This window comes from Pan paniscus, chromosome 1 (assembly GCF_029289425.2).
Source record: "Pan paniscus chromosome 1, NHGRI_mPanPan1-v2.0_pri, whole genome shotgun sequence".
In the NCBI taxonomy this organism is placed as follows: Eukaryota; Metazoa; Chordata; class Mammalia; order Primates; family Hominidae; genus Pan; species Pan paniscus.
Window position 1 is genome coordinate 211,310,387 of NC_073249.2, and position 17,792 is coordinate 211,328,178.

The 17,792-nt window shown below is 47.2% G+C and overlaps 1 protein-coding gene and 2 pseudogenes across 1 annotated transcript; 2 read left to right on the forward strand and 1 right to left on the reverse strand.

The window, feature by feature from the left end:
* The first annotated feature begins 1,526 nt into the window (after positions 1 to 1,526).
* Positions 1,527 to 1,594, forward strand: LOC117978672 (U7 small nuclear RNA; annotated as a pseudogene).
* A 265-nt stretch (positions 1,595 to 1,859) lies between these two features.
* Positions 1,860 to 1,903, forward strand: LOC117978685 (U7 small nuclear RNA; annotated as a pseudogene).
* A 2,658-nt stretch (positions 1,904 to 4,561) lies between these two features.
* On the reverse strand, positions 4,562 to 5,082 carry LOC100970345 (coiled-coil-helix-coiled-coil-helix domain-containing protein 2-like). The gene has a single exon (XM_034956012.4). It carries the CDS (start codon positions 5,012 to 5,014, stop codon positions 4,622 to 4,624), a length of 393 nt encoding a protein of 130 aa, XP_034811903.1. The 5' UTR covers positions 5,015 to 5,082; the 3' UTR covers positions 4,562 to 4,621.
* Positions 5,083 to 17,792: the final 12,710 nt, after the last annotated feature.

Genomic DNA, 17,792 nt, shown 5'->3' on the forward strand with positions numbered 1-17,792 from the left:
GTGCTGGGATTGCAGACGGAGTCTGGTTCACTCAGTGCTCAGTGGTGCCCAGGCTGGAATGCAGTGGCGTGATCTCCGCTCGCTGCAACCTACACCTCCCAGCCGCCTGCCTTGGCCTCCCAAAGTGCCAAGATTGCAGCCTCTGCCCGGCCGCCACCCCGTCTGGGAAGTGAGGAGCGTCTCTGCCTGGCCGCCCATCGTCTGGGATGTGAGGAGCCCCTCTGCCTGGCTGCCCAGTCTGGAAAGTGAGGAGCGTCTCTGCCCGGCCGCCATCCCATCTAGGAAGTGAGGAGCGTCTCTGCCCGGCCGCCCATCGTCTGAGATGTGGGGACCGCCTCTGCCCCGCCGCCCCGTCTGAGAAGTGAGGAGACCCTCCGCCTGGCAACCGCCCCCTCTGAGAAGTGAGGAGCCCCTCCGCCCGGCAGGCACCCCATCTGAGAAGTGAGGAGCCCCTCCGCCCGGCAGCCACCCAGTCTGGGAAGTGAGGAGCGTCTCCGCCCGGCAGCCACCCCGTCCGGGAGGGAGGTGGGGGTCAGCCCCCGCCCGGCCAGCCACCCCGTCCGGGAGGGAGGTGGGGGTCAGCCCCCGCCAGGCCAGCCGCCCCGTCCGGGAGGGAGGTGGGGGGGTCAGCCCCCCGCCCGGCCAGCCGCCCCGTCTGGGAGGTGAGGGGCGCCTCTGCCCAGCCGCCCCTACTGGGAAGTGAGGAGCTCCTCTGCCCGGCCACCACCCCGTCTGGGAGGTGTACTCAACAGCTCATTGAGAACGGGCCATGATGACAATGGCGGTTTTGTGGAATAGAAAGGGGGGAAAGGTGGGGAAAAGATTGAGAAATCGGATGGTTGCCGTGTCTGTGTAGAAAGAGGTAGACATGGGAGACTTTTCATTTTGTTCTGTACTAAGAAAAATTCTTCTGCCTTGGGATCCTGTTGATCTGTGACCTTACCCCCAACGCTGTGCTCTCTGAAACATGTGCTGTGTCCACTCAGGGTTAAATGGATTAAGGGCGGTGCAAGATGTGCTTTGTTAAACAGATGCTTGAAGGCAGCATGCTCCTTAAGAGTCATCACTACTCCCTAATCTCAAGTACCCAGGGACACAAACACTGCGGAAGGCCGCAGGGTCCTCTGCCTAGGAAAACCAGAGACCTTTGTTCACTTGTTTATCTGCTGACCTTCCCTCCACTATTGTCCTATGACCCTGCCAAATCCCCCTCTGCGAGAAACACCCAAGAATGATCAATTAAAAAAAAAAACACACACACAAAGAAAAAAAAAAGAAAAAACAGATAAACAAGCAAACAAACTTAGACAAAGAGTTACCAAATGATCCAGAACTTCTACCCCCAAAAATATACCCAATAAAAATAAAAATATATATCCACACAAAAACTTGTACATAAATGTTCATAGCAGCATTAGTCGCAATAGCCAAAAGTAGAAACAAGTATCCATCAACTGATGAATGGATAAATAAAATGTGGTATATCCATATAAAAGAATATTATTTGGCAACCGAAAAAGAAGTATTAGTGCTACAGTTCTTTTAGAATTTGTCTAGCAGGGCCAGGCGCGGTGGCTCACGCCTGTAATCCCAGCACTTCGGGAGGTCGAGGCGGGTTGATCACGAGGTCAGGAGTTCAAGACCACCCTGGCCAAGATGGTGAAACCCCATCTCCACTAAAAATACAAAAAAATTAGCCGGGTGCAGTGGCAGGTGCCTGTAATCCCAACTACTCGGGAGGCTGAGGCAGGAGAATCGTTTGAACTCGGTGGGCAGAGGTTGCAGTGAGCCAAGATCGTGCCACTGCACTTCAGCCTGGGTGACAGAGTGAGACTCCATCTCAAAAAAAAAAAAAAAAAAGAATTTGTTTAGCAGGTTTTCTGGTCTTCACTGGAAAGCCCCTTTAAAAAAATTAAAAGTATTGATATATACTATAACATAGATTAACCATGAAAATGTTATGCTAGGTTAAAGGAACCAGTAACAAGAGATATATACTGTATGAGTCCAATTATATGAAATATCCAGAAAAGGCAATCCATAAGAGACAAAGTTTATTTTATTTATTTATTTATTTTTGAGGAAAAAAAAAACCTGCCACCACGCCCAGGTAATTTTTTTTTTTTTTTTTTTTTGCGATGGAGTCTTGCTCTGTTGCCGAGGCTGGAGTGCAGTGGCGTGATCTCGGCTCACTGCAAGCTCCGCCTCCCGGGTTAACGCCTTTCTCCTGCCTCAGCCTCCCAATTAGCTGGGACTACTGGTGCCCACCACTGTGCCTGACTAATTTTTTGTATTTTTAGTAGAGAAGGGGTTTCACCATGTTGGCCAGGTTGGTCTCAAACTCCTGACCTCAGGTGATCCACCTGCTTCAGCCTCCCAAAGTGCTGGGATTACAGGTGTGAGCCACCGCACCTGGCAGACAAGAAGTTTATTAGTGGTTGCCTAGGGCTTGTGGAGAATCGGGGGATGGCAGTATATGGGAAGTGACTGCTAATGGGTATAGAATATCTTTTTGGAGTAATGAAAATGTTCTAAAATTGATTTGTGGTGTTTGTTACACACACCTGTGAATATACCAAAAACCACTGAATTGTACATTTTATTTATTTTTTGAGACAGAGTCTCGCTGTGTTGCCCAGGCTAGAGTGCAGTGGCGCGATCTCAGCTCACTGCAACCTCCGCCTCCTGGGTTCAAGTAATTCTCTTGCCTTAGCCTCCCTAGTAGCTGGGATTACAGGCATGTGCCACCATGCCCGGCTACTTTTGTATTTTTTAGTAGAGAGAGGGTTTCTCCATGTTGGTTCGGCTGGTCTTGAACTCCCGACCCCAGATGATCCACCCACCTTGGCCTCCCAGAGTGCTGGGTTTACAGGCGTGAGCCACCGCACCCGGCTGAATTGTACATTTTAAATGGGTGATTTTGTGATATGTGATTTAATCTCAATAAAGTTGTTAAAAATTAGTTTTGAAAAGTTCACACTGGCTGTTGAGTGGAGAATGGGTTGTACCGGGCAAAAGGAGAAACACAAAAATGTTTATGGGGCTAGAAAGGTGGCGACAAAAGAGAGAGAAGCAGGTGGATTAGAGAGATACTTTGAAAAGTCAACAGGACTTGCCAATTGGTTGGACCTGGAGAATGAGGGAGAGGGAGGAATGACTTCTGAGTTGAGGGAAAGTAAACCCAAGAAATGATACACGATCAATAAATCCCGGTATCCAAGATGTACTCTGTGTTGTACTAGGATTCAGATCCAAGATTCAACTCCTTGGAATGGGTTAGGGTTGGATTTAGGATATTTTACAACACCCTCCCACCTAGATCCAACAAGCTTATGTGGCAGACCCGCCTGCTCACAGTTCTGCTCACTGAACTCTCCCCACCACCCCCTGCCTCTCTTAAGAGAATCACTTCTGTAGCAGAGTTCCCACAGCTCTTTGCCCCTCAGCTGCTTTCCTCTTGGGCCTCACCCCTTTTGGACTCTGCTCAATAGCGTCTTGGGATCTGGCTCAGAGTGTAGACTCCTACTTTTCTCATCACTCTATGAGACACACTTTGAACCTCCATTACCTGTGACCATAAATGGCTAGAGATATTTCCAGTCCTTAATTTTAAGTCAGGATGGGGTGGCGTGGAGGTTGAGAGCAGGGAGAGCTCAGAAACCAGAATCCTGCTCTAGACCAGCAGTGCTACCAAGAAGAATAAGTCCCATTTATTGATCAACACTGTGCGTCAAGCACCTTCCAAATGATTGCTAACATTTCCAAATATTGACTTTGTGCCGGACACTCTTCTAAGCACTTTATGTGTATTGAGTCACTTAATTCTCACAGAAATCCTAGGAGGTATTATCTTCATTTTACAGATGAAACTGAAGGATAGAGGAGGGACAGTCTCTTGCCTAAGGATACACAAGCAGTACATGACGGCACAAGGATTCAAAGCAGGTAATCTGACTCAAGCTCAGTCCTCACTACCAGTTTATATTGCTACATGTAAGACCTCATTTCATCCTTCTAGAAGTCCTCAGAGACAGGAACTGTGAGTAATCATTCCCATTTCATGGATAAAGAAACTGAGGCATGGGGATTTTAATTAATGTACCCGAGTTCACATAGCTAGTAAACCGCAGACTCTCCAAATTGGAAGACAGTTGTGGAGTGAAAATATTTATTATTATTATTTTTTTTGAGACGGAGTCTCATCCTGTTGCCCAGGCTGGAGTGCAGTGGCACATCTCGGCTCACTGCAACCTCTGCCTCCCAGGTTCAAGCGATTCTCCTGCCTCGGACTCCCTAGTAGCTGGGATTAAAGGCGTGCACCACCATGCCTGGCTATTTTTTTTTTCTTTTTTGGAAGAAAATGACTTTATTCTAATTAACTCACAAATAATAAAATCATAACAGCTAGTTTAAGGAGGCCACACAAACATTTGCCCAGTCCCAGATTCTACAGAGTAGGAACACCCTCCCTTCCATTTCAATTCTGAAGCAAGGAAGCTAGGAATGACAGGAGAAGTTTAACTGATGCTTACACTTTATACCCTCACTACCAATTCTATTTTTATACTAAATTAATTAGTATGAGAGCTGATTTTCCATCTCTCCAGGTTGAACTTCTTGATTAGGCCAATCCGTTTGCAAGTCGGCACTGTTTCAGCACCTCACTGAAACCCTCACAGAGCTTGATGTCACCCTGGTTCTCGGCACACTCCAGAAACTGTTTGATCTCATAGAAGCAAGGCTGCTGCTGCTGTGCCGGCTGGGTTCCCTGAGGCTCCTGGTAAGCGATGTCAGGCCTCGCAGGCTCAGCATTACTTCCTCCACTGAAGCCCCCAGTAACGGCATGACCCAGTGTGTGCCCCACAGCAGAGCCCACAGCCACGCCAGCTGCAGTGGTTGCCATCTGGGCCATCAGACCTGGCTGCCGGGGCGCAGCAGCAGAAGAGCCAACTGTAGATGGCGGTGCCGCTGCTGGTGGCTGAGCGACTGGTGCTGGCCTGGGTGCAGCTCTCATCTAAGGGGCCCGGCTGGCCGGAGGGGCCATGCGGGAGGTGTGGCTTCGGCTTCCAGGTATCCTAGGTACGCGACGGCTCGGCCTCCGGACGTGTGACAACCAGCGAAGAGCTAAGTGACTTCTTCCGCCTGGCTTATTTTTGTATCTTTAATAGAGACGGGTTTCACCATGTTGGCCAGGCTGGTCTCGAACTCCTGACCTCAGGTGATCCGCCTGGCTCAGCCTTTCAAAGTCCTGGGATTACAGGCATGAGCCACCAGGCCGAAAACATTTATTTCTAACCTTTAGAGCACAAACTCTCTGTCTATACTAATTACATGGGGAGTCACCTTGCTGCGCTCCAAAACGCTCACTTTCATCACCACATGGTCACCAACAAAGTTTCGTTTCTTTTCTTTTAAGTGGCGTGATCTCGGCTCACTGCAACCTCTGCCTCCTGGGTTCAAGCGATTGTCCTGCCTCAGCCTCCAGAGTAGCTGGGATTACAGATGCGCGCCACCACACACGGCTAATTTTTGTACTTTCAGTAGAGATGGGGTTTCGCCATGTTGGCCAAGCTGGTCTCAAACTCCTGACCTCAAGTGATCCCAAAGCGCTGAGATTACAGGCATGAGCGACCACGCGCCCGACCTTCACCCATTATTTGTCAGGAAATTTCTGGCCAGCCTAACATTAGCAGGTGTTGACTTAACTAAAAGCTTCTGTCTTACTTTGAGGAAATGCTCTTGCACAACTGAACTAGCCTCATTGACACAATTCTGCACCGTTTCACTGCTTCACCATAGCCAGCCCAGACAAGTCTCAAGCGCCGGTTTCCTTTCTTTGGTAGCACCAGCCAAAGCCAGGACTTTGTAAAGAGATACGGCGGAAACCCCAGGAATGCCTCGCCTACGCGCTCAGCGCCACACCTGCCTTCGCGAAAAGCTCTGCCAAAGGGCGGTTGCGCCGCATCACGTGCCTGCGGCGTAATCTCCCACTGGGCAGCGGCGCTGGCTCACGTGACACATGCAGGCCAATGCCTGGCGTCCGCGCGTTTGGCTCCTGGTTGCTAGGCGACGCCAACCCGATTCTGGTTGCTGGAGTTTATCCTCCCGAGGTTGCTGTGCGAGTTTCGGACTCAGCTCAAGCGCTTGGATCCCTCCAGCACCTGCGAGGGCTTCTCCTGGCTGCCGCTTTCGTTCTGGCGAATGTTCGGGGTGGCAGCCCCCCTTCGAGGCTTGCACGAGGGCGTCCAGGCATCCGCGATCAAGCGGGCCCTGCTGCCTTTGGGGCTGACCCTGCGGCTGGGGTGCTGCGGCGTCGCTCTGGCTATGCCCGGTCCACTCACGGACTCCCTGCTTTGGCCTGCTCAGCTCAGGAGAACCGGGCCCGACTCCATTTCGGGCAGTGGTGGACAGGGAAACTAGTGCCTGCCTGTAGTGGTCCCAGGCATAGAGCTTCCTGCAGCTACCTTGTGGCTTAGTTCAGGTTTTGTTGCTTTGACCACCGATGAGAAATGTGCAGTAGGGACCCTGTAGGAGTCTGCTTACCCGAAATGGTTTCTGTCTTGAATAGTTGTTGAGTGAAAGGTAACGTGTTTCGATTAAATATATATGTGTGTGTGTGTGTGTGTGTGTGTGTGTGTATTCCCAGAAGTGAAAAGACAAATATTCTTTTTTTTTTTTTTTGAAATGGAGTCTCGCTCTGTCGCCCAGGTTGGAGTGCAGTGGCGCGGTCTCGGCTCACTGCAACCTCTGCCTCCCGGGTTCTCTGCCTCAGTCTCCCAGTAGCTGGGATTACAGGCGCCCACCACCACGCCTAGCTAATTTTTTTTTTTTTTTTAGTAGAGACGGAGTTTCACCATCTTGGCCAGGCTGGTCTTGAACTCCTGACCTCGTGATCCACCCACCTCGGCCTCCCAAAGTGCTGGAATTACAGGTGTGAGCCACTGCGCCTGGCCTAGGATTTTCAATCTAGAAACGGTCGTGGAGTGTCTGGGACTTGTATGTAGCTCGCTGTTTACTAGCGGGTTTGGTATTTCACGTGTATTTAATTTATATTTGGATGGATTTTACTTACTTCTCTAATCAGCCTGTGAACTAAAGTGAACAAACAGGTTTCAGTGCCCTTTGTTTTCAGACATAAGGAAACATGACCGGAGAAATTACAGTTATGCATTGTTTAACAGAGATATGAGAAATGCATCTTAGGTGACTCTATCATTGGAATATCATAGAGTTTTTTTGTTTGTTTGTTTTGTTTTGTTTTTGAGATAGGGTCTTGCTGTGTCGCTCAGGCTGCAGTGAAGTGGTGCCATCACAGCTCGCTGCAACCTCGATCTGCTGTGATCCTTCTGCCTCAGCCTCCTGAGTAGCTGGGACTGCAGGCCTGCATCACCATGCCAGGCTAATTTTTTAAAATTAAATTATATATTTTTGTATATTTTAATTTTATAGAGAAAGGGTCTTGCTATGTTTCTCAGGCTGGTCTCGAACTCCTGGTCTCAAGCAATCCACCTGCCTCAGCCCCCCAAAGTGCTGGGATTACAGGCGTGAGCTACCATGTCTAGACCACAGCCGGCTAATTTTAAATTTTTTTGTATAGACAGGGTTTCTCCCTCTGTTGCCCAATCTGGTCTCCAACTCCTGGGCTCAAGCAGTCTTCCTGCCTTGGCCTTCTAAAGTGTTGGAATTACAGGCATGAGCCACTGAGCCCTGCCCATAGAGTGTACTTACGCAAACCTAGATAGTATAGCCTACTGCACACCCAGGCTATATGATACAGCCTACTGCTCCTAGGCTACAAATCTCTACAGCATGTTACTGTACTGTATACTGTAGGCAATTGTAACACAATGGTTGGTATTTTTGTATCTAAACATAGAAAGGGTACAATAAAAATGGTACAATAAAAATACAATATTGTAATCTGATGGAACCACTGTCTTATATGCAGTCTGTTGTTGACTAAAGATTATGTGACATGTGACTGTATTTGCTCAATGTATTGCATGGAGAGGGCCAGTGCTTCTCAAATGTGTGTAGTAACCACTTAGCAATCTTTTGTTTTTTTAAGACGGAGTCTCACTCTGTCACCCACGCTGGAGTGCAGTGGTGCGATCTTGGCTCACTGCAACCTCTGCCCCCCGGGTTCAAGCAATTCTCCTGCCTCAGCCTCCTGAGTAGCTGGGATTTCAGGCGCACACCACCACGCCCGGCTAATTTTTGTATTTTTAGTAGAGACGGGGTTTCACCATCTTGGCCAGGCTGGTCTTGAACTCCTGACCTCGTGATCCACCCCCTCGGCCTCCCAGAGTGCTGGGATTACAGGCGTGAGCCACCGCGCCCGGCCAGGAACCTTGTTAAACTGTATATTCTGATTCATTAGGTCTGGGGCAGGTCCTGAGAATTTCTGCAGTTCTGACAAGCTCCCAGGTGTATATGATTCTGCTGGTGTGATGCACGCCTCAAATGGCAGTAGCCCTAAGTGACACGGTTAATAGCATAATTGCCTCCTTTCCATATCTGATTCTTATGCCCAAACAACAATTTCTTAATATTTATGAAATTTCAGTTACATATGAAGAGAAAGTCATAGGATGGAAATGACAAATAGCGTTGCCAAGATAGAATTTTTATTAAGGATTCATTTTGCTTATTTTATTACTTGACAATCTGAGAATTCACAATATTGGAAATAATGGGCTTAAAAATATCAAACTGGCCGAGTGTGGTAGCTCGAGCCTGTAATCCCAGCACTTGGGAGGCCGAGGCGGGTGGATCACCTGAGGTCAGGAGTTTGAGACCAGCCTGGCCAACATGGTGAAACCCCATCTCTACTAAAAATACAAAAATTAGCCGGGCATGGTGGTGGGCGCCTGTAATCCCAACTTTTCGGGAGGCTGAGGCAGGAGAATTGCTTGAACCCACGAGGCGGGGTTTGCAGTGAGCCAAGATGGCACCACTGCACTCCAGCTTGGGTGACAAGAGCAAAACCATCTCAAAAAAAAAAAAAAAGTATCTGGCGACGCGGTAGCTCACGCCTGTAATCCCAGCACTTTGGCTGGTTAAGGCAGGTGGATCACGAGGTCAGGAGTTCAAGAACAGCCTGGCCAAGATGGTGAAACCCCATCTCTAATAAAAACGACAAAAATTAGCTGGGCACAGTGGCAGGCACCTGTAATCCTAGCTACTCGGGAGGCTGAGGCAGGAGAATCGCATGAACCTGGGCAGCAGATGTTGCAGTGAGCCGAGACTGTGCCACTGAACTCCAGCCTGGGCGACAGACAGACTCCATCTCAAAAAAAAAAAAAAAAAAGTATTAAGCTTTTTGTTGTTAGAAAGTCTTTAACTGCTGGGCGTTGTGGCTCACGCCGGTAATCCCAGCACTTTGGGAGGCCAAGACAGGCGAATCACCTGAGGTCGGGAGTTCAAGACCAGCCTGACCAACATGGAGAAACCCCATCTCTACTAAAATTACAAAATGAGCTGGGCATGGAGGCACATGCCTGTAATCCCAGCTACTCGGGAGGCTGAGGCAGGAGAATCCCTTGAATCCCGGAGGTGGAGGTTGCAGTGAGTGGACATCATGCCACTGCACTCCAGCCTGGACAACAGAGTGAGACTGTGTCTCAAAAAAAAAAAAAAAAAAAAAGATTTGTTAGGACCAGAGCAATGCCAACTCTAGGGCTAATCATTCCCCTGAGGCAAGACCTTCATAAGTACTCTTTCCAATGCCCCACACATTACGAATTTTTCCAATCTGGATCATAGGAGTAGGCACTATTCCTTCTAATCCAGGGGTCCCAGTCTCCAGGCCGCGGACTAGTACCAGTTGGTGGTCTCTTAAGAGCCGGGCCGCACGGCACGAGGTGAGTGGCAGGCGAGCGAGCATTACTGCCTGAGTTCTGTCTCCAGTCAGATCAGCAGCAGTATTCCATTCTCATAGCAGCACAAACCCTATTGTGAACTGTGCACGTGAGGGATCTAGGTTGCCCACTCCTTATGAGAATCTAACGAACGTCTGATGAACTGAGGTGGAAGAGTTTCATCCCGAAACTCCAAAAAGGTTAGGAATCGCTGTAGTAATCCTTTTACGTGGTTCTTTCCCCAGCCTTGTGTAGTTTTCTTACATATGTATTCTGAACAGTACTCTGCTGAATGCTAGAGGCGGGGACCTTTTACAGATCTCTGGGGTTCTGTCTGAACAACTCCCTTTCTCTGGTACTCTGTCCTTTCCATCTGGCTACCTTGGTCTCCCTGGACTCAGCTCCGTCTCCTCAGCTCCGGGATTCCACCAGGCCCTTCCTCACTTTGCTCTTCTTGCAGTAGAGCCCGGAAACCCTCAAGGCAGTAAGCTGGAGCAATAATAGGGCTCACTTCACTTGTACTTCTTTTTTTTTGAGACGGAGTCTGGCACTGTTGCCCAGGCTGGAGTGCAGTGGCGCGATCTCAGCTCACTGCCACCTCCACCTCCAGGGTTCAAGCGATTCTTCTGCCTCAGCCTCCCGAGTAGCTGGGACTGCAGGCGTGTACCACCACACCCGGCTAATTTTTGTATTTTTAGTAGAGACAGGGTTTCACCATATTGGCCAGACTGGTCTCGGACTCCTGTCCTCGTGATCCGCCCGCCTCGGGCTCCGAAAGTGCTGGGATTACCGGCGTGAGCCACCGCGCCCAGCCATTTGTTGTACTTTTTTCAGGGATTTCTGTCCTTTGTTGCGTGATATCCGGTGTCTTGAAGACCATTTCTTACATTTTGGGGATCCGTATTTTGGTTGTTTAGGTGGGAAAGTAAATCTAGCCCCTGTTTATCTTCAGTTCTGGAAGTGGAAGTCCAAATATCACACCCACCCGGCACACTTTACCACCCCAAACCATTGAATATGGAAACTGTTTTAAGTGAGGTTGTATACTATTGAACTCATATCCAATTACTTCCAGGGGAAGCTATTATCCTGTCTTGATATCCCTAACAGACTTAACTAATGCCTGGCACTTGGCTGACATTCACTAAAAGCTGGAGAGCATGAATAAACTATTTTTAGCAGACAGCTGTTGATCAGCTTATGGTGTTTTCTTCCAACATTTGTTGATGGGCTTTTGCAATTTTCTTTTTGCCTGCCGGCAGCAAAAGGAAGCCAGGCAAAATGGACATTTCTGGGACTTGTTACTCATGATTGTAATTATCCACAAAAACGCACCCTTTAAAAAGCTTTGATAGGCATGAAGGAACTTTTGGGGGTGATAGAAATGTTCTAAAACTGAGTTGTGATGGTTGCACAAGGGTACTAAAAATCATTAACTTGTACACTTAAAAATGGGTGAATTTTGTGGTATGTAAATTACACCTAAAAAAAGGCTTTTTTAAAAAGCTTATCTGAAAGATTTCCAGGCATTTTAAGGTGAAAAAAGGACACATTGCCAACCAATTTGTACAGGAGAAACCTGTACTTTTTCCAAAGTCTCATATGAATTAAAGTACAACCTTGAGGCCAGGTGCCTGTAATCCCCACACTTTTTCCCCAGCACTTTTGGATGCTGAGGTGGGTGGATCACTTGAGGCCAGGAGTTCGAGACCAGCCTGGCCAACATGGCAAAACTCCTTCTCTACTAAAAATACAAAAATTAGCTGGCTGTGGTGGTGGGCACCTGTAATCCCAATTACTCAGAAGGCTGAGGCAGGAGAATTGCTTGAATCCAGGAGGCGGAGGGTTGCAGTGAGTCAAGATTGCACCACTGCCCTCCAGGCAGGGCAACACAGCAAGACTCCATCTCAAACAAAACAAAACAAAACAAAACAAACAAACAACCTTGAGCAGGAGTAGGAGCAGACTATGGTCAACTTATACTTTGTACAATACATATGTATTAGGTGTAATCAGGAAAATATTAAAGATTTTAAAAGAAAGACTAACACTGAGAAAAATCAAAGGGCAATTCCAAGAGAAAAAGGGCTTATTTGATCGAAAGGGAAGATTCCATTTCCTTCTCCACTGGCTCCTAATGTGGTGGTGGTGGGCGTGGGGGTTCACACCAAAAAATTCTACAATTCTCTGCAGACCTTAGGAGGGTGTCTGTCAGTCTCTTGCTATAATGGAATGCCTGAGGCTGGGTAATTTATCAAAAAATGAAGTTAAGGGCTCGGCGCGGTGGCTCATGCCTATGGTCCCAGCACTTTGGGAGGCTAAGGCAGGTGGATCACCTGACATCAGGAGTTTGAGACCAGCCTGGCCAATATGGTGAAACCCCATCTCTACTAAAAATACAAAAATATTAGCTGGGTGTGGTGGTGGGCACCTGTAATCCCAGCTACTCGGGAGGCTGAGGCAGGAGAATTGCCTGAACCCGGAGGCAGAGGTTGCAGTGAGCTGAGATCGTGCCACTGCACTCCAGCCTGGGGACAGAGTGAGACTCCATCTCAAAAAACAAACAAACAAAAAACAAACAAACAACAACAACAAAATGAAGTTAACTTGGCTGACAATTCTGCTGGCTGGAAGATGGAGAATCTGGTGAAAGCTTCAGGCTGCTTCCACTCATGGCAAATGGTGAAATGGAGCCAGTGTGTGCAGAGATCACGCAGCAAGAGAGAGAGAGACAGGGGAGGTGCCAGGCTATTTTTAGCAACCAGCTCTTGTGGGAGGGAAAAGAGTGAGAACTCACTGACCCCTTCCCCGCAACAAGGCATTGGTTATTCATGAGGGATCTACCCGCATGACCCACACCCTGCCATTAGGGGATAAACGCTCAGCATGAGATTTGTAGGGAATAAACATCCAAACTTTAGCAGTGTCCTACGATTTATCTCAATCCTGACACTATCTACCTGGAAATAGCATCAGATTCCCCAGGTTAAGACTGCCCCCACTTCAGACGCCGGGTGCCAGTCCCAGGTTGTCACCTGTACTTCTTGCAGACTCGCTATAAATTAGAAGTTCCCACCATTCCCTCCTCTCCGGGTTTGATCATCTGCTAGGACAGCTCACAGAACTCAGAACGGTCTACTAACCAGATTGCCATTTATTATGAAAGAATATAACGTAGGAACAGCCAGTGGAAGAGCTGCATAGGGCAAGGAACATGGGAAGGGATCTGGAGCTTCCATGCCCTCCTCAGGCACGCCACCCTCCCCGCACCTGCGTATGTTCACCAACCTGGAAGCTCGTTGAACCCCATTCTATCGAGATTTGATGAAGGTTTCATTACATAAGCATGAGTAACGAAATGATGGATCATTGAGCTTTTTTTTTTTTAGAGACCCAGTCTCTAAAAAAAAAAGAAGAAGAAAAAAGAGAACAAATACTTTATCAAACCATTTATGTTATACTATAGGAAATGTATCATACATGCTTTATTTGTATGAGATGTCTATATCTGCACTTCAAGCATTAATTCTTACCTTCCAAAAGTGCTTAATAACGTTTTTCTGGGTTTAATTGCCTAGCGCAAGTTGGCTTATATTTGGGTTTGTCTAAACAGCATTTTTCTACATGTCCTTGAGCTTTGTGCACTTTAGAACCTTGGTTTTAAGCTACAGTCCTGTTAATCATCAATTATCAAGTATTCATTCTTACTAATAACTTGAGTCAGATCTATGTACCCAGAGCATATAGTTCATAATTAATAATCAGCTCTTGCATTTGTCTAATGCTTCCTTCCTCTCTAAGGACCAGGTTGATGGTGAACATCATCACTGGAAAGTCAGGAAAGGTTATAGTCCCTACTTTGCAGAGGAAGAAGGACTACTCAGAAGCAGCTGACCTCTTTGGGCAAAGAGAAATGCCATCTAAAAGAATGCATAGGTGACTGGCTGGGGCTTGAAAGAAATCTGAATATTTTCTTCAATAAAAAATTAAATGAGGGCCGGGGGCGGTGGCTCATGCCTGTAATCTCAGCACTTTGGGGGGTCGAGGCGGGTGGATCACGAGGTCAGCAGTTCGAGACCAACCTGACCAACTTGTGAAACCCCGTCTCTACTAAAAATACAAAAATTAGCCAGGCATGATCGCCGATGCCTGTAATCCCAGCTACTCAGGAGGCTGAGGCAGGAGAACCGCTTGAACCTGGGAGGCAGAGGTTGCAGTGAGCTGAGATTGCACCACTGCACTCCAGCCTGAGTGACAGAGTGAGACTCCGTCTCAAAAAAAAATAAATAAATAAATGGTACAAAGATGACATTATGATACCCATTGTATAATAAAACTGTTGAGATTTCAGGATGAAATTACATTGACTAAATTTTTTTCCAGGTGATTTAGGAGGTGACATAAACTGTGTCACCTGACTGAATAATTGAAGGAGAACTCTGTCCATTTCCTGAATTATCTTTTTTCCTTTGTTAGATCATCAAGTAGAAGTTTTCTGTGCCCTCTCCTGGCTTGATTCTGAAACTGCATAACATTCAGCCTCACTGGGTGGGTCTCTGAGATAAATTCATGCTCTCCCCTTCCCCTCTCCTGCCCATAGGAGGCTTATTTTATTTTATTTTATTTTGTATTTTATTTTATTTTATTATTTTTTGAGATGGAGCCTCACTCGGTTGCCCAGGCTGGAGTGCAGTGGCACCATCTCGGCTCACTGCAACGTCTGCCTCCCTGGTTCAAGCCATTCTTGTGCCTCAGCCTCTCCAGTAGCTGGGATTACAGGCATGTACCACCACGCCCAGCTAATTTTTTTTTTTTTTTTTTTAAGTAGAGACGGGTTTCGCCATGTTGACCAGGATGGTCTCAAACTCCTGGCCTCAAGAGATCTGCCTGTCTTGGCCTCCCAAAGTGCTGGGATTACAGGTGCGCACCACCCCACTGGGCTAATTTTTCTATTTTTAGTAGAGATGGGGGTTTCACCATGTTGGCCAGACTGGTCTCGAACTCCTGACCTTAAATGATCCACCCGCCTTGGCCTTCAAAGTGCTGGGATTACAGGTGTGAGCCACTGTGCCTGGTTTTTTTTTTTTTTTTTTTGAGAGGGAGTCTCACCCTGTCACCCAGCTAGAGTGCAGTGGCGAAATGTTGGCTCACTGCAACTTCCACCTCCTAGGTTCAAGCAATTCTCCTGCCTCAGCCCCCCAAATAGCTGGGATTACAGGCATGCACCACCACACCCAGCTAATTTTTTGTATTTTTAGTAGAGGCAGGGTTTCACCATGTTGGCCATGCTGGTCTCAAACTCCTGACCTCAAAGGATTGGCCCAACTCGGCCTCCCAAAGTGCTGGGATTACAGGCTTGAGCCACCGTGCCCAGCTGATAAGTGTGTAACTTTATAGGCAAAGTGAATAGAATACTGGGGATTTTGACAAGCTTTAATGTCACAAAGATTCTTTTTTTTTTTTTTTTTTTTTTTTGAGTTAGAGTCTCGATCTGTTGGCCAGGCTGGAGTGCAGTGGTGTGACCTCAGCTCGCTGCAACCTCCACCTCCCAGGTTCAAGCAATTCTCCTGCCTCAGCCTCCCGAGTAGCTGGGATTACAGGCGCCTACCGCCATGCCCCGCTAATTTTTGTATTTTTAGTAGAGACAGTGTTTCACCATGTTGGCCAGGCTGGTCTCGAGCTCCTGACCTCAAGTGATCCACCCGCCTCAGCCTCCCAAAGTGCTCAGACTACAGGCGTGAGCCACCGTGCCAGGCCACAAAGATTCTTTGCTTGGCCAAACTTTAGCACCCCACCTGGCTTTTTGGCTATAAATTCCCACTTGCCATGCCGTTCTAAACCAAATAGTGTCTGAGACAGGTCTCAGACAAGTTTATTTTGCCAAGGTTGAGGATGTGTCTGGGAAAGACACAAGCTACAGTGGTATCTGTGGCCTGCGCTCTTTCCCAAGAGGATTTTGAGAACTTCAGTATTTAAACGGGAAAATTGGGCAGGAGGGGAAAGAGGAACAGTCAATTGTTCATAAAATTATTCAGAAAATCCACATTTTACATTAAATAACCTAAACATAGAGTAGAGGAAGAAGTCAAATATGCGTTTGTCTCCAGGTTGGCGGAGGTGGGGGTCGGGGGAATGATCCCCAGTCTTATCTTTGTCCCTTACTTGTGAAAATAAGCTGTTAATTTACATTGTCAGGATGAGGGAGGTCACCTGGGGAGATATGTGGCCTCTGTCTTGCAGCTACCTGTTTAGGAACCAAAAAAAGTGCAATGTTTTACATACTCAGTTCCCAAGCTTAACTTTTTCCTTTGGCATAGTGAGTCTGGGGTCCCGGGATTTTCTTTTCCTTTCACACTATATTGGGTTGAGAGTCCAGTCGCTCTCCTCAACTACAAGATTCCATTGCAGTGGTCACTATACGTATCTCAAGGGTCCTGAATATTTTTCCTTACCATGCTTTAACAAGGATCATTAGATGCTTTTATCTTTTTTTTTTTTTTTTTTTTGTCAGGGTCTCGATTTGTTGTTCAGGCTGCAGTGCAGTGGTGCAAACACAGCTCACTGCAGTCTCCACCTCCTGGGATCCAGCAATCCTCCTACCTCAGCCTCCTGAGTAGCTGGACTATAGGTGTGCGCCACTGTGCCCAGCTAATTAAAAAAAAAATTTTTTTTTTTAGAGACAGGGTCTCACTATGTTGCCCAGGCTAATTTTTTTCTTTTTCTTATTCTTTTTCTTTTCTCTTTTTTTTTTGAGACAGAGTCTTACCCTGTCACCCAGGCTGGAGTACAGTGGCGCTATCTTAGCTCAGGGCAACTTCCGCCTCCTGGATTCAAGCAATTCTCCTGCCTCAGCCTCCTGAGTAGCTGGGAGTAATTACATGCACACGCCACCACACCTGGCTAATTTTTATATTTTTAGTAGAGGCAGAGTTTCTCCATGTTGGCCAGGCTGGTCTCCAACTCCTGACCTCAGATGATCCGCCCACCTCGGCCTCCCAAAGTGCTGGGATTACAGGAGTGAGCCACCGCGCCCGGCCAGCTAATTTTTTCCTTTAACAGATGAAAGTATTCTGAACATGCTAAACAATATATTTTTATTTAGGGCTAGGGGACAAAGAAGGTGAAGATGAGTGTTGAGGTTGTAGCAAGGCGAATGAGTGTCACAGAAAGCCCCCAGCCAGGCAGCCTGGGGAGGCTGGAGTTGCGGCAGGATCATTTCTGAGCTTCCATAAGCACAGACAAGTTCAGCGTTGACTCCTTCTGCAGAGCCCTTACCTCACCATTCAGCAGGCCAAATGGAATCAATCCATGCAGACGGCTGAAATGCACACAGTGTTTTCCCCACACTCAGGCTGTCAGTTTTGTTGACTGAGATACTCATCACCCCAGAGATGCTTTTCACAGTTCTAGAAGATCTGTTCAATCATTCATTCACTCACAAAACATTTATTCCTTGTGTTTTACAAGGTACTGCCCTTGGAGGACACCCAAAAGGTTGAAGTAGATATTGGAAATTATAGTTTACTAGATGGGTACTTCCCAACCTTCTTCCTGTCATGGCATACATAGAAAATCATACAATTTATATCTCTCACTGAAGTTAACTGGGGGGAGTTTGGATCCCTATCGGATTTGGTGAAAAAAATTGATATTTTCTACATATTGTATAATTATGATTTGGAAAAAAATCAAATTATTAGGGAAAGCATTAAATATTGAGCTAATATAATACAAAAATTAATACAAATAAATACAAATAAATAATAATACAAAAATTAGCCAGGCATGGTGGCGCATGCTTATAGTCCCAGCTACTCAGGAGGCTGAGGCAGGAGAATCACTTTAACTCGGGAGGCGGAGGTAGAAGTAAGCCAAGATCGCACCACTGACCTCCAGCCTGGGCGACAGAGCAAGACTGTCTCAAAAAAAAAA